The sequence below is a fragment of the Trematomus bernacchii genome, unplaced genomic scaffold (genome assembly GCF_902827165.1).
Source record: "Trematomus bernacchii unplaced genomic scaffold, fTreBer1.1, whole genome shotgun sequence".
Taxonomy (NCBI): domain Eukaryota; kingdom Metazoa; phylum Chordata; class Actinopteri; order Perciformes; family Nototheniidae; genus Trematomus; species Trematomus bernacchii.
This window is the reverse complement of record NW_022987942.1, coordinates 4,869,786-4,887,282: the sequence shown is the minus strand read 5'-3', so window position 1 is coordinate 4,887,282 and position 17,497 is coordinate 4,869,786. Positions and strand designations below refer to the sequence as shown.

The following is a 17,497-nucleotide window of genomic DNA, read 5'->3' as shown; positions in this document are numbered from 1 at the left end:
GGCCCAGACCCTAGGGGTTTTTAAATCTACTCTAAAAACACACTTCTTCTCTCTGGCTTTCTAGTTAGAGCGGAGCACGACTCCTGACTATTCCTTGTGTTTTTATTTTTATTTTGTTTTTTATATATATCTGTTGTAATTTATTGTCGTTTATTGTGATTGTAGTAATGTGTTTTTATTACATGTACAGCACTTTGGCTCGACCAAAAATCGATTTTAAATGTGCTATATAAATAAAACCTGATTTGATTTGATTTGATTTGTATGTATTGATTTAAATTGACATGCATCCGCTAAGAGAAATAGTCACTAGACACTTGACACAGTGGCTTTTGGCAAAGCAGAAAAAGAACACTCAAACCGAGAGATGAGTTATTGTTATTACAACGTGACTTCACTATTATTTAACAACTGTTTTTATTGGGTTCTTTTATTTGGGGTTAAGTAGGGTGAATTTCCCTAATGTGGGAAATGTTTTGCATTTCAGACTTCTGGAATATATTGCGATATGAACAGGGTTGGGAGGGCTACTTTGTAAATGTAATCAGTTACTGATTACTGAATACATGGCTCTGAAAGTAATCCGAATACAGTTACAGTTACGTGTCTTAAAAAAGTAACGTAATCAGATTACTTTTAGATTACTTTTGGATTACTTTCTTTTTCCATCACAGATGGGTATGTTATGGTGTACAGGAGACACAAAAAGCAAAAGGAAACTGAACGTGTTTTTACTGTTTTAATGGCTTATCAAGAGCACAACTGAAACATAACATCTGAAACGATGTAACAACATAATACACTTTTTGGGGATGCAGTTTGGGATGTGAGGAGTGAGGCATACAGCTTAGAACGGGCGTGTCGCCTTCTGTCCTACCAGTGTTGGCAGGACATGAATTAAAATGTCGAACTCGGACTTCATTTTAAGGACATTTCGGCCAGGGGTGTAGAGCTATATTTGTTTAAGCACCGGATTGGGAAAACAGGAGAGTGTGTGTACTGTGCACCAGTCTGCCTTGATCTATGAATTCATGTCCGTGACACTCACAGTATCTGCTGCCCACAGCTGTTTTATAGAAGTAACTGTAATCAGATTACTCGTTTTTCAAATGTAACGCGAGCTGAACACAGTTACTTGATTTTTGTATTCTGATTACGTAACGCCGTTACATGTATTCCGTTACAACCCAACCCTGGATATGAAGCCAATAGAATAAATCAACACCCAGTAGTTCATTCTTATCTAAAAACAGCGGGACGATAGCTCATATATGACATTTCAAAGGTCTTTTATCTTGAAATGTTACATCAGAATGTCCTGATATTCGCTGACTGACTTTCTCAGTCTGAAGTGGAATGACTCTTTGATTATGGACAGTTCCCATTAAACAATAATCAAAATATAGATGGACAATAGATCTAATTTGAGATTTTAAACAGCATACACTAGTTATAAATGTTTATTTTTACTGTCGGCCGGGTCACTCATTACTGGATCAGCTGCTGCATGAGACAGACACTGACAGAAGAGAGGGAGGACAAAGAGAGGCCAGGCTCCGTGTATTTTATTATTATATATAGTCGTTATTCATTTGTTTTAAAGCTCAATAAATAACAAAGAAGACCTTTGACCGGCACTTTTATAATTTTGTCCGGAAGATTTAAATTTTAACACACGTTGACCGGCGAAAAACTCTGGCCGTGTCTCAATTCAGGGGTTTCATCCTTCGAAGGGTGCATTCGTAGACCGCATACGTCACTTCCGCCGAAAGAATGCTGTCCCAATTTAAAAAAAAGACGAGACTCCTCCTAATGCGGCCCACGAATGCGGCCCACTTTTCCCCAATTTGAAGGATACATCTGATGTACACTCCGCGGCCTACCATATCCCAGGGTGCAATGCGCGCTTGTGACGAGTTACGTTTTTTCAGAGAATGGCGTCAACCGTCGCAACCGAGGCAGTAGCGAGTGATTTCGTTTTTAAATGTGAGTAAAAGTGTTTCATCCCACTTAAATACTTATCGACACAAAAATGATAGCCAAAGGGGTAGCTTTTCATGTGTGTGACATTAATAAACACATTTGCTGCCATGAGTGTAGCTGCTGGTTATTTTACTGCCATGATTGTTTTACTCTGCCTTAGGATTGCAAGTACCCAGGGTCAGCAGAGGGAGTCAGTGGGAAACCCACCGCTGCATCTTGGCCGTGGTTTGTCCAAATGGATGAGGTATTAGGACAGAGGCCCTCCATCACACCTCCTGTCCTAATTTCCTCCATCCCAGAGGACACACCACAGCCAAGTGCAGCAGTGGGTGACCAGGAAGTGGAGGAGCAGGACGCGGATGCAGATAGCCAGCCAGGGCCATCACAGGGGAGAAAGAGGAAAGGGAGAGATGAACTAGTGGATCTCATAAAAGAGGATATGAGGTACCAGAGAGAGGCAGAGGATAGGAGAGCCCAAGAGAATGGGGAGAGGATGGACCGATTGTTTTCCATACTGGAGAAAATTGTGGACAAATAAATGTTTATCACAACAATAAATAATGTCATCAATTGAAAAAAATGATTTCTATTTTTTATTAACGACATATATATAACATAACAGCATAAAACACACAACAGCATAAAACACTACAATACAAACACAACAGCATAAAACACAACAGTTTAACTATATATATTCAGGCTGAGCAGGGAGTCCCAGGTGGTGCTGCTGGACCTGGATGGGCTGCCACTTAGGACCCTGGTGTCCTCTGGTGGTGGGCCATCCTCTTGGGAGGTCTCCAGAGCTACTTATCTCCACTGTCTACCGAATTGTCCATTGCGTGGGTTTGCAGGGCGGACGCAATGGACGGCTGCCATGTCACTAAGATGTTTTCAGAAAAAGAGAATAAGAAAAGATGAATAAAGACACATTTGCCAAATGATTTTCACCATAACAAATGTCTCTGCTCTACAATTGTTTTACATACCTTATATATATTGGTGGTCCATGGGAACCTCCTCCAGGGCAGACACCTCTGCACACAGTTGGTCCCGCCAAGGGGCACCACTAGGGGCGTTCACACCAAGTACTTTTCCCACAGTAGTTCATGAGAACTTTTGTTCATGAGAGCTCTTTTAGTTCTGATGAACTAAAGCAGATCGCGTTCACACCAAAATGAGTTCCTGGGGGTGGATGAGCCGCTGACATCACTTCTTCTTCTGCTTTGGGTTTACTGGCAGGCCGCAAACAACTTCACGGCGAGTACAGTAGGTGGCGGTATGCACCTTAAAGTTGCAATCTGCCAAAAAACCGAGAGAAGAAGAAGAAGAAAAAAAAAACTTCCGCTTCCGCTGTATGCTTCTGTTTACCTTCCGACCTCAGTCAGACACGGTATGGAGTTGACTGAAGTTGTGGTTTTGGTGCTCGTGTTACACAGCTTTGTAACTGAGTTATTTAAGCCAATAACTCAGCCACAAATACAGATCGACCATTCAAATGCAATAGCAATGCTGATTCGGAGCCGAAGGCGGTTAAGAAGCCTTAACAAAAGGACTGGGCGACGACAAGCACACGCTATGGACATGTTTCGCCGTAGGACAGCTGATGATGATGACCGTTATCATGCCCAAAGAACAGCAATGGTACGTTCAGTAAATCACATTAATACTATCTAATGTAGAATTTATGGAGTTATGTAGGGCTAATTTGTGTCTTTGTATGTGTTCCAGATATGCGAATACTACAGAACGCGTCGTGTCCCGCGCTCTCTCTGGGTGAACAATAGAACATCGGCCTGGTGGGAGAAGGTGGTGCCAATGTACACCAATGTGCAGTGGATCAAAGATTTCCGAATGTCCAAGGGCTCTTTTCAACTCCTCTGTATGCGCCTGGAAGCAACGTTGGGGAGACGCAACACCAACTACCGGCAGTGTGTACCCGTGCCTAAAAAAATCGCCATAGCACTGTGGAAACTTGCGACCAACTCTGAGTACAGGACCATCTCTCATTTGTTTGGAGTCGGCAGATCTACGGTGTGTTGCTGTGTGCAGGAGTTCTGTTCCTCTGTTGTGACGCTACTCCTTCCTGAGTTCATGCCATGGCCGAACTCTGAGAAGTTAGAGGAGATGGCGTTATATTTTGAGGGCAGATGGGGTGTGCCACAGTGTGTAGGTGCAGTAGATGGATCACACATCCCTATTCTGAGACCAGAGGAATACCAACGAGTATTTCAACCGCAAAGGCTGGCACTCGGTCATCCTGCAGGGTGTTGTGGATGGTAAGGGCCTCTTTTGGAGTGTTTTTGTTGGCTTACCAGGGAGCATGCATGATAGCAGAGTGTTCAGCATGTCATCACTGGTTAGTTGTGTGGATAGAGGTGGTCTACTTCCTCATGTAACAAAGAATATTGGTGGACATGATGTGGGTTACTATATCCTTGGTGACTCAGCCTACCCCCTGCAAAGATGGCTGATGAAACCTTTCCAAGGAAGGCTCATACCCCAGCAACATGTGTACAACAGCAAAACAAGCCGAGCACGAGTGGTGGTGGAGAACGCTTTTGGCAGACTGAAGGGCAGATGGCGGTGCTTGATGAAGCGAAACGACTGCAACATGGACAATATCAAAATCCAGGTGGCAGCATGTTGCGTATTGCATAACCTGTGTGAGCGTCGTGGTGATGAGTACAGGGAGGAATGGACTGCCTTACCGGCGACCCAGCTTGATGGGCCAGCGCCAGACATTGTTGAGGCTGGGGGGCAAGACACGCGCACAGCCCTTATGATGCATCTGAACAGCATGGAAATTGTAAATTGACAATAAAGCTGATCTTTTGTACAGTGCTTTTGGTTCTCTCTTTTATTTACCACAGTCAACAGACACAATTACAATAGTGCATACACACCTTAGTGCAAAGATAAAATGTCAGTATCAAAACAGTACTCATACTGTATATTTGTATATTAATATGAGTATATTATTATGTTAAATGTGTGTTAAAGACAATGGGATGAGGTTGAAGGCTCTTTAAAAAGCTTTTGTATACCATCTTTACTGTGATAAATACATACATGTTAAGCATACACACCTGAAGAACTACGTTACACACACACAGGTTAGTCTGTGTACCGCTGCACTGCTGCTGGTTTAAACAAAGACAGTCATGATGCTAGTGCCGTGCAGCAGATCATCTTCACTGTGTGTTGTCGCCCAGAACCGCACCATACAGGTGAAATACTGAGTAGAAATACTGTCAGCAGAACAATGCACTTCATCAGTCATGACTTTTCAATATTTATAATAGTTTTTAAGTACTTTAAAATAGCTAAGTAATAATGACCAATGATGACAACCATTCATATTTTTTTGTTTATTACAAATTAAAGCAAAATATACACAAGTGTCTTGATTAAATGATTGTAGAATAAGGATTTTGGACGTTTGCCCTGCAGCCATGAATTGCATTAAAAGCAGCAAGAAACTTTGAATTGATTTCATTTTATACACATTTATATCTGAGTAGGCAATATCAATATAATCAATTACTGTAGTACATGTCATTCATTTATTTGTGATATAAAGTCTATGCCTAGGTGGTGCATATTCTGGAAAATCAATTGAGAAACAAAAAAAGAACAACAAAATCTCAAATTAAGTTTAAATGACTTCTTCTGATTTGTCTGACCATATGAAAGAGTTAGATAAGAAATAATACCACTAACATGTCTGTTTGCTATATATGAAGCTCCAGCCAGGAGACGTTTATCGAAGCTTAGAGTAATATGTTGTTTGTTTAATTGTACAAGAAAACAAAGTGTACTTTGGTGTTTTACAGGAGGTTTTGTGTCAAGATCCGTGAAGTCACCCACCAAGAAATACTCCTGTAGATATTCTATAAATTATCATTCCTAGACTTCCTGTTTCAAGTCATTTTTCTATTCTATTTGAGTTTATTGCGTCCTGGCTATAGTCTTTTATCTTACAGACAGATCTTGTTATTTTACTCTTGACAGGAAGTAAGTGAGTGTCTTTCCCAGGATGTAAAAGTATTCCTTTAAAATGTTGAGTTTCAAAGAACATTTTTGACATCAAAATCAAAAGAAATAGGATAACAATCACAGTTAAGACTGGCTGGCTGGTTGTGGTATGTCAAAACTCAAATGATGTGGCAGATGTGTTTTAGAGGTCCATAAATATCTAAATGATTAAAACTGTGATTATGGAAAAAAGTATTGCACAGTAAATAGGCTCAGCAGTTAACACACCTTTATTATATATCCTCCTGAGAGGAACTCAGTACACTAACTCCTAAGATGTTCCCTTACTATAATTAATTAAAATATTGAACTCACAACACTGTTAATTACAAACTTAACCATTTATCTTTCTATAAATAGTGTTTGTGTTGATGGACGCCATTTTGAAATATAATGGAAGGATCTTTTTCAAAGCCACATATATGGGGTGGGACACAATAAATAAAGCTTTCCCAGTTTCATGGTGTCATGATGGTATCAGAATAATCACTTACATGTAATGTATAGGATGCTACACAGGTCACCATAAAGATAAAGTGTCAGGAGAAATAAGCAAGATACATTTTCTGTTTAATCGCCATGTAGGTTGTCTTTTATTTATCAGCAGCAGATCAATAAGTGTCAGTAGTATCAAAACAATATAATAACAGTGGCAATATATATATAAAATAACAATAATAGGCTCAGCAGCACACACCTTAGTGCCATGTTACAGATGGAGCATCTTATTTCAGACTTCAGCTTACTGCTTCCTGCCTACAACCTGCCAGTTACCTGCCTAAGACCTGCCAAAGACCAGGGTTGCGGTCGAATACTCCAAAAAAACAGCTCCTAAGTTCTAACCCTATCGTCTATTCCTTGACCTCGGAGTGAAACGTCATGGGGTTAAGGGATAGTGGATAGGAGAATTCAAAAGGATTTAGGAGAAGAGACTGCAGTACTTTAGAGAATCCGACTGCACTTTCACTATCCGACGTGTTTATGATGCGCCAGCGGAGGTCATAAATGTGCGCCTGCTGCGGTGGGGAAACTATGGAAACTACAGTTTTCTATACAGCGGACTACACCAGGGATGTTTAATAAGAACGAGGGACTACTGTAAACTCTGCACCGTGCTCTGATGCTGTTGTTTTATGCTTTATGAACGGGGACAACAGAGAAACATATTCTTCATGACCAAAGTTGGAATTGAAATAAAAAAGGAGAGTTAGACGCTCGTGAATTGTCAACGGGGGGGAAGGAACACACGTTCACTAAGCCGAAAAAACTATATCCGGTCACAGTGATCTGCTATTTTAAAGTACATTCAACACATATCGACCCTAAATATAGCATATATTAAGAACGAGAAAGTGTTAACATCGTTTTTTGTAAACATATGACAAATGTGCGAGGGTGATGACATCAGAGCATCGTCCCATGGGCTTAGCCCCGGACAGGTACAACAGGTATTCACTCAGAGGGGGGTAGGTACTAAATGCCACCCATTTACATGTAGGCAAACAGTCAAAAATCAACATACAGTAGGGGGGTGGGGGATGGTGAACGGTATGTGGGACACTGAAAAGTCTAGGTTAAAAAGCCTCAGTCACCTTAATTCATGTAATAAAAACATCTCAGGTCAGTAACACTGAAAGCTAAATGTGCAATACCATGTTCAGCTATGTTACTATTTATAATGTTATTGTTGTTACAACAGAAGATGTTTTTCTTTATATTGAAGTTAAATGCATCAATCTGGTGCACTTTGAGGTCAAAATTAAGAGATTTATGGATACCGCTGGAAAAAGCTGCATATGCCGAGCCTGTACGTAGCGCTGTAACTTCCTCCACAAAAGCAGCCTTCTGTTTATTCAACGTGGTGGGGGCCGAGGGAACCGGGCAGAGTTTTTCGCCGGTCAACATGTGTGAAAGTTTAAATCTTCCTTATTGAGCTTTAAAACAAATGAATAACAACTATATATAATAATAAAATAAACACCGGCTGTTGTTATGCCTGCTGTAACGTTAAATTACTCCGTTCTCCGCTTAAGTAATTATGCCGTTACAAGCTTCATAGTTGTATTTATCATCTAAATTTGCCGAAACAAGTTTAATATTCTGAAAGCCAAGACTTTGTTTATTTGAAATCAGATGAAAACAAACTGTAACGGACCCTGCCGTGTTATCTATGATTACTATGCCTTACTGTACATTCATAATTTCAGCCGGAGGGAGGTGGGCGGCGCTGCGCAGGAGCAGATTGCGAGTGAGGTGCCTGTCATCTTCCCTTTACAAGCTTCACAAATGTATTTATCGTGTGATTTTGGAAATAAAAGTTTCATATTCTGAAAGCCAAGACTTTGTTTATATATTATACGTGGGTAGCTATGACGTCAGAAAGAGTTACCGTAAATGAGAGCTGCCGTAAAAGTGTTTCTAGGATTTCTAAACGAACTATTACAGCTGTTATAAAGCATTAAAGCTCCCATGTCATGCTTTTCCAGTTATTACCCGTCCCCTTGTGTGTTATGAAGGTTTTTATGCATGTAAACGGTGTGCAGAGTCAAAACCCTCAAAGTACACCCTGTAGCGAGTAAAACTCTAACACAGAAAATACCTCCCCAAAACGCCTCGTTGGAGATACCTCACTGCCCATTTGAGTCTTCCATTTAGTTCCGGGTACGGCCTGATGTCATGCGGTACCCGGAACAAAATGAACCAATCCCGAAGAGCTATGGCCACACCCAGCGGCGCTGGCCGCACCCTCTGCCAACCTAACATTTACTGTTGGAAGCTCTGGTTCAGTTCACAATCGATCCAGTCATGCCACTGCCAAGGACCTGTTTCCTGAAATGTGAGGAGAAATCTGAGCTGTTTGTCCTACTGACGGAAGAACCACGACGAAGTCAGTGGTTGAAATGTCTTTTTAACACTGTTCCTTCAGAGGTTCGAAGAACCGGCATTTCACAGACGAAAGCTTCCAAAACATTGCCCAGTTTGAGGCCGGATATGCACAGCTTGTTTGGACCGTTTGGAGCAGGGGAAGATTCGGGTACACAACCTGTACGTTTGCATTGTTATTTGTGTATTTATCAAACAAGACTGTTTAAATGTATAAGCTGTGTCGGACTGCTAAGCTATTGACACAGTGCTAACTGTGCTAACGTTTCCATATGCTCTGGAAAACACGTTCTTGCTAGCCTAATATGAATCACTAGCTTTTGTTCAAAGTGGTTTTATTACACTAAACAAGCCCAGCTCATACAGTATACTCCGGGTGATTTGCCGTGCATTGTGACAGTACATGTACATACTGCATGTATAGCTTACGAGGCTAGCTATACATGCTAGCGCAAAAACAATGTATTCATGACCGTTACAATGTATGACCGAACGTAGCAGACTACCCGTATAACACTGCAATTATAAACACGTTATTGCTAGCCTAATATGAACCACTAGCTTTTGTTCATAGTAGTTTTATTACTCTACATTATAGTTGCCGTTCCTCCGAGCTAACGTTAGCTACCAAGGTAAACAAAGCTAGGTTAGCATATTAGCTGGCAAGCTTACTGTGTTGATTAGATAGATGGATTAGATAGATCCACACTCCTATCACAACTACTACTAACGAATCTAAAACAACTACGTTTCTCTAATATTTTGTGATTTGCATTTGATTTCGTCCAGCCAGATCCTGCCGGACAATACATGACGGGGACCGGGCTACCACACTGAGGCCTAAAAAGCCCCGGCTGCTATAGGCAAGATGCCGACAACGGGGAGTAATTGACGATATACCGTGTATATATGTATATTTACGTTCATTTTGTACATTTCTAAAAATAAAGTTTAATGGAAATACTTAGTAGGCCTATCCTTTCTTCCCTGAATTATTTGCTCCTATAAAATATCATTCATATATAGCAAACCATGATTTGATTTCTCATCAAACAGTAGTAGTTTATAACAGGTAAAAATAACTTACTCTTTGTTATGATCGGCACAACGGAAAGACAAGGAGACATACACGAGTTTACAAAACCACGGCACATTTATTGTGGTAAATGCAGAGATAGGGGAGAGGATCGCTGAGCCGCTTTGGAGAGAGAGAGGGGCCCGTGTGACTCCGGGCAGCTGGCTAGCACCTCGGCTCCGGCCAGGTGTCCGTGATCGCACTGATTAGCCTCTTCAGCTCCACCCCATCGTAAGACAAAGGCCCTGGGGCCGTCACACTCTTCTATAACAACAGTTGTAGGTACAGTTCGGTTAGTTAGCGTATAAAATATACGGCTGTACCGACGCCATGATAAGACTGATGTTCCGCTGAGAGCAGCCGGAAAAAGCACTGTTAGACATGGGCGGAGCCTCTCTGGTGGTTGACTAATCAGAACAGAGTGGCCGAGCTGACCAATCGGAGCACACTAGGCTCACAGGGAGGGGGGGGGCAAGAGCTCCAACGAGTCGTTTAGTGGAGAGAGTGAATACTGCTGAATACACATACTTGACAGAGATGCTGTATGCGAAACCAATGTGAGTTTGGAAAATTGCACAGTATAAATCTATTTTAGTATACTTCAACAATGTAATTATGATCAGTGGAAATGGCCATGACATGGGCCCTTTAAATAAAAAGTCATGAAAGAGATAAGGAGGAGAAAAGGTTTAAGGAAGTAAGCAAGGAATACAGAATGTCGAAATCCTCTGTTTCACGCGATGTCGAACATTGAAGACAGAGGACGGCGGTCCCCCAATCTACACAGCGGGAGAACGAAGATCATAAAGCTGATCGGAGGAGACATCACGATCTTTCCCACATTAGTGCAATTCACCTATACTTAACCCCAAATAAAAGAACCCAATAAAAACAGTTGTTAAATAATAGTGAAGTCACGTTGTAATAATAACTCATCTCTCGGTTTGAGTGTTCTTTTTCTGCTTTTCTGACTATTTCTCATTGTGGGGAAAAATAACACCCAGGGTCCTGATCGTTTTAATGAAGTTGAATACCGAATATTCATATTTGTCAGTGATTTCATGTCAATTCGGCGATCATAAACATAAATGATCGTGGTGAAGATGATGATTAAATTAGGATTAAAAATCGGGAGAGCCGGCTGCATTTCCTCTCGTTCGTTTTTTTCGACTAAACAACATTATTTTGTTAAATAACAACATGGTGATGTTTTGTAAATGATTACATGTCTTATTTAGCACAGACTATGATCCTATCCGTGACATATGGATCTTAACAAAGATCCGCTATATATTAGTACCAGGGATGCAAACTCATCAGGTATGAAAAAGGTGACAAGGATCCGACTCCCCCGACCCCACGGAATATCGGCTTTAAAATGAGGAATAACAGAGGATTTTAGCAGTCAGAACAACTAAAGCAGTTAATAATAACAGAAACGCCAAAGAATCACATCTAATAGAAATTTATAAAAGCATTTATTTTAATTGTGTAGCAGTCAGTTTATAATTTTGGCAGCACTGTTGAGCATTTTGAAAATGTATTTTCATGCCTCTGTGCAAGGCTTAGTCTTTATATCTTTATAGCCACTGGTGTAAAGTAACTAAGTTCATAAACTCAAGTACTATACTTGGGTACAATTTTGAGATACTTGTACTTTATTTAAGTATTTCAATGTGTTGCTACTTTGTTCTTCTACTCCACTACAGTTCAGAGGTAAATGGTGTACTTCTACTCCACTACATGTATTTAATAGCTTTAGTTACTTTACAGATGTGGATGAATGATGTGAAATATAATCAAGTGTTAAATCAGACTTTAGTTCTACCTGGAGTAAATTCACAAGCTACCCTGCAGTATACAAAGTCATTACAACTAGCTGCACCTTTACCAGCTTTGAGAACACTTTCATGATCAATCATTATAAAACATATCATATACTGTATATTATTCTGAAATGGACCAATCTGCACGACGACTACTTTTACTGTCGCGACTTTAACTATATTTTGATGAGAATACTTTTCTACTTTTACTTGAGGAACATTTTGAATGCAGGACTTCTACTTCTACTTTTACTCAAGTACAAGACCTGAGTACTTCTACTTTTACTCAAGTACAAGACCTGAGTACTTCTACTTTTACTCAAGTACAAGATCTGAGTACTTCTACTTTTACGAACAAGACCTGAGTACTTCTACTTTTACTCTAGTACAAGATCTGAGTACTTCTACTTTTACTCTAGTACAAGATCTGAGTGCTTCTACTTTTACTCAAGTACAAGATATATACTTATACCACCTCCGTTTATAGCCTATGAAAAAAACTATTTGAAAACGAAGGCTAAAGCTAACGTTAGCAGATAGTGACAATGTATGCTAGTTAGCTAGCTCAACGATAATATTGCGACAGGAACACTTTTCAGTGCACATCAGGCTCTGCCGCTCCAACAGGGAGCTCTGCTCTGAACACCTGAACGGCCCGTTCTAACAGCTGTTCACCAGCGGTCCAGTCTGTGCCACAGTGACTCCGGACCGCACAGTTAATATTAACGAACGCACCCGTAGGTAATGTAGCTGCTGAAGCTAGACCCTCATCCCGGAGCAGTAGAGCCTTATTATACATCCATGAGCAGAGCCGACAGGCAGGAAGACTCGAGCACACAGCTCGCGCTTCATCATAATATATAAAAAAAGAACACCATGCGTGTCATGATGGCACATAACAGCTCGCGGCCGCAGATTACTCCGGGTCCCAGACCCCCCCATACCCCAAAAATATTTTTATTGCAGATCTACATGAATCACACAAACTACCTATTTTGGATTCAAAACGGCGAATTTTGCCGAAAGGTGACAAGTTTGCATCCCTGAGTACCAGACATATTGTACATCCAGCTTACTGTATCGAAGTTGATTTCACATGAGCTCCAGTGTGGAACCCCACTGCACCCCCTGGTGGATCAATGATCCATTGCAGCTGGCTTCACAATAATTAAATGTATTTATCACGGGGGCGGTATCAAGTCAGACTGGGGGCCGGCTCTTCATCACGAACCGATCACGGGCCGATCACGGACCAATCACGGACCAATCACGACCCTCGCGTTTCAAACTGTCTGAAATAAGATGCTCCATCTGTAGAGGTCAGTATTAATAACAGTGGCATATATATATATATATTATAATACAAAATTGACTGTCCCAGATGTGGGGATAGACTCAGCAGCAGACACACCTTAGTGCAAAGTTAGGCGTCAGTATTAATAACAAGTGGCATATATATATATTATAATACAAAATTGACTGTCCCAGATGTGGGGATAGACTCAGCAGCAGACACACCTTAGTGCAAAGTTAGGCGTCAGTATTAATAACAGTGGCATATATATATATATATATTATAATAATACAACATTTACTGTCCCAGATGTAGGCAATTTGGGGTGAAGTGTCTTGCCCAGGGACACAACGACATGCTGACTGCAGTGGGGTTTGAACCTGTGCTCCCCTGATCCGAACACCAACGCACTCAGCCACTGCGCCACACGCCTCCCAACAAGTCATTGTATAGTTTACTAACGACGACAAGTTTTTCTTTTCTTTTTAATTGGAGGCCTGTTGGATTTAACCAGCTCGCTTAGCACTCCCAGAAGCCCAGCCTGAAAGCTATTTTGTTGCTCCACCTGGAGCGCCGCCACCTCCACCTGGCGCGCCGCCACCTCCACCTGGCGCACCTCCGAGTCAGCCATCACCTTTAGAAGCTGGTCCTGCGAATCCTGGGCCTTGTGTGCATGCAGCAGCCGTTCGTCGTGCATCTCCTTGTTGGCCATGGCATGCCGGTCCTCATTTTCCTTGCTGGCCAAGGCACGCCAGTCATCCATCACCATGATGGTGTCCAGGAAGCTGTCATCCCGTGTCCTCTTTCCTAATAGGAGAAATAAGCCAAGTAGTTTTACAACATACTAGGAATGTGTTTACTAGCAGGTTGTCAACAGAGACAACATTGGACATGGTGCAGGCAGGGACAGTGTACAAAAGGCAGGTGTAAAGTAGAAGATAGGATAAAATAGCTGACGCTCAAAGTGCCCTTATTTATTGTTTTGTGCTTGATGTATGCTAGAATTTTATTTTGTCAAAAAATGATTAAGAGCTTTCTTACCGGAAGTCATGTGACCTCTAGCCCCGGATGTTTACGTTTGTGAGAGAGTGAAAAGGGCGCGAAAAGTGTAAACGATGTATGTTCACGGTGTTTCATGATTGTACCAATAAATAAATAAACGTGATTAGTGGACATCAGTTCGATGCGTAACCTTCTTTCAAGGCCAGAGTAGTTACAGTGTGTTTATATGTACCTTTGCGTTTGGTTGTTGGAAAGGGAGATGAGGAGGCGCTACCGTGGATTTCCGGAGGGGAAAGCTCACTGATTTCAAATTCCAGCAGCTCGTTGCCTGAAACACACGATTAGTGCCATGAGTTAGTGAAGCAAATTACAACAAATTGTTGTGGTCTTTTATTTTTTTGTAGTCCTGCTTCAGTTTCTTTATCTTGTCCCTGCATGATTTAGCGCTGTGGACGATTCCGATGGCCGCTAACTTTTGCGAAATACACTCGTACATTTTCGCGTTGGAAAATGCCTTCAGCAGAAGTCCCTGGATCGCGTCGTCCGAGTAAATATCCAGAAGCGCCGACACATCATCATCACTCCACCGCTCCACTGATTTCTTTGGTGTTGTCATAGCTGGTTTGCAAAAAAGTAATCTCTTCGTTGCTACGCTGAGATTTTAATGCGAGCAAGTAAAATGGCTGCTTTATAAAACTTTTTGGGAGTTGTACGGGGCGTGGTTTGCATTCCGCACAGCCAATCAGACGTACGAACTATTTTCTCCCACGACAGTCCCTGCTCTCTAGCAGGGACTGAAAAGCGGCTCAGACGAACTAATTTGAACTACTTTAGTTCCTGGGGCTTTTTGGTGTGAACGCAAATATATCGTAGTTCTGATGAACTATTGTGGGAAAAGTACTCCAAAGTACTCCGGTGTGAACGCGCCTACTGACTGCCTCCAACACATCCTCCCCCTCATCCTCCGCCACGTCCTCAACAATATCTGCATCGGGGTCCATGATGTCACCGGCTCCGATATAGATATTGTGCATTACAGCACATGCTGTAATGACCTGAAATAGCAAAAGTGGCAATATGTTATAACCCCGGAAAATAAGTCATGTTAGGTCATTCAACTGTTTTTCTGTATTATACAAAATCCTGTTGAGTGAATACTTACTTGAGGAACGAAGGTGTGGTGCACCTCCAGCGCTTTCAGGAAGATGCTGCGAAAGCGGGTCTTCATCATCCCGAAGGCACACTCGATGATAGAGCGTGCCCGGGAGTGATGGCTGTTAAAGCGCTGGGGTCCCACACCTTGCAGCGGCTGTCTGTACGGAGTGATGAGGGGGAGTGGATGTTGGAGGCAGGGGTACCCCCCGTCGGCGAGGATGTACTGCCCTGGAGGAGGGTAGAGTGCCTGCCGGTACAGTGGACTGTGGCGGAGCACTCTACAGTCGTGGACCGACCCAGGCCAGCCCACGTACGTGTCAATGAAGCGGCCCCGATGGTCACAAACTGCCTGCAGAATTATTGAGGGAAAAAGCTTCCTATTTCTATAACAGTGACCATCAGGGCCGCTTGGTGGCACGATGCGGACATGGCAGCCGTCGATGGCTCCAGCAGCTTTTCGGAAGGATCTGTGTCTGGCCAGCCCTGCGAACCCACGCGACACAGCCTCCAGGTCTTCTGCTGTCCTGGGGAGGTGGATAACCTGGTGGCGAATGGCCACCACCTCCCCAGTGACCCTGTGGACAATCCGGTGAACAGTGGATCGAGGCATCCCAAACGCTCTGGAGACCACCCTGTAGGATGTCCCACATGCCAGCCAGAAGAGGAACACCAGGGTCTCGATGGTGGCACACCATCCATGTCTCTGTTCCTGACCCAGGAGGTCCAGCAGCGCGTTCAGGGACTCCCTGCTCTGCCGAAAATCTGGCCGTGTGTCCTGGTCATTAAAGAACCTGTCCAGGACAGGGACGGTCAGATTTATCCTGCAGTACAGGGGTCTTGGCTATAAGAAAAGGTGGAGGAAAAAGGGCAATAGAGAATTCTGTGTAAATTGCTTATTTGTCAGTGTATATAATATATGTTATATCTATTTGATATGTGATTTGAACATGGTGAGATGGGAGCAATCATGTATTTTGGTGGGTTAGTTCCACATTATATATAATATATTACATACATAGCTGAGGTTATTCCACATTATGAATCTTATTAATGGCATTTTAAACATGTATTGTCAAAATGAAATGGGATTAGCCATATGAACTACAGTTAGCATACTTGACTATAGTTTTCTGAAGCCAATATTAACAATAAAGTACAGGGCTTAAGCTATATTTTTCTTACCTGGTCTTCTCTAAGCCTGAAGTACAGGACTCGCCTGTTCTTAGTTCTTGGAACCACATTTTCCATGAACATTATTAAAAGCAGCAACGTCACTTCGGTGGCAAGTTCGTTCTCCATCTTTGTGAATTCTTTCTTCAGAAGAACTTCAAACAAATTCTGTCTTCAAAGGAAGTGGTTGCTAGGCAACAGAGGCAGCAAAACGTAGGGGCGGGAACTGCTGGTGACGTCAAGACTAAAGTAAACAGATATGGTTCTAAACTGTATTGAAGTAAACATGTATTATTTTGAATTGTATTTTAGTGAACATGTATTGTTTGAACTGTTTTAAGTAATCACATATATACATATTGTATTCTCACTTACAACTCACTGACCCAGAGATCCTGTTACACACACATACACCTCCTCCCACCAGCACACACACACACACATATTCTTTTCAAGGTTCTTTCTGGGCATCAATATATCTGTGTACAATGTTTGGTTGTCTGGGAAAGAATAGTTTGTGTGAAATATTCCTTGGGAAAGTAAAGGAGTGAATATCAGAGATAAGATTGACTCTGCCCTTGTGAACTTCCGAATCTCAGAAGAAAACATACTTTTTCTCAGAACTCTGATTCGCTGTATTGGACCCGACCAGAAGTGAATCCAACCAGTAAAAACACCTGGGGGAGTGAGCAGCTCACACAGCTCCTCCTCACGGACTCTCTGATTAGCTTCGGAGTAAAATGGGAAGGAAGAAGTCAACACATCTCCGCCCCAAAATATGAATATGAATACTGTTGTTTTTGCATGTAAAATGCTTCCTGTTTGCTGACTGGCTGGGCCCGATACCTGTATCGCACAGCAGTAGAAACCTGAAGTCCGGAGTACTCTGTAAAACTTGTATACGTGTTTTGTTTCTTACCAGTAAAATCAGATTATTGTTATAACCTTTATTCCGGTGTTTTGAATCCCTTTCTTTATTAAATAGAACCAGCCTCATCTAACGAACGGCGCGTAGCGGAGGGGGGGCTTTAAGCCAACCATCCAACAGTGTTTGCTACAACAATATGGTGA

The 17,497-nt window shown here is 42.1% G+C and overlaps 1 protein-coding gene across 1 annotated transcript; it reads right to left on the bottom strand.

Moving 5' to 3' along the window:
- Positions 1-14,679: 14,679 nt before the first annotated feature.
- Positions 14,680-16,555, bottom strand: LOC117470727 (putative nuclease HARBI1). Its single transcript, XM_034115565.1, has 4 exons — positions 16,439-16,555; positions 15,264-16,097; positions 15,037-15,156; positions 14,680-14,754 (listed from the first exon to the last, which is right to left on the bottom strand). The coding sequence occupies exons 1-4, from the start codon at positions 16,553-16,555 to the stop codon at positions 14,680-14,682; spliced, it is 1,146 nt and encodes a 381-aa protein (XP_033971456.1).
- Between the last annotated feature and the right edge of the window lie 942 nt (positions 16,556-17,497).

What these genes read in the sequence shown, in the direction of transcription:
- LOC117470727 (XM_034115565.1), bottom strand. Translation starts at nt 16,555, where the DNA reads ATGGAGAACGAACTTGCCACCGAAGTGACGTTGCTGCTTTTAATAATG. An exon ending in ACCACACCTTCGTTCCTCAA is followed by an intron (nt 15,157 to 15,263) that starts GTAAGTATTCAC and finishes TTGCTATTTCAG; the next exon opens with GTCATTACAGCATGTGCTGT. An exon ending in GGGAGGATGTGTTGGAGGCA is followed by an intron (nt 14,755 to 15,036) that starts GTCAGTAGGCGC and finishes TTAAAATCTCAG; the next exon opens with CGTAGCAACGAAGAGATTAC.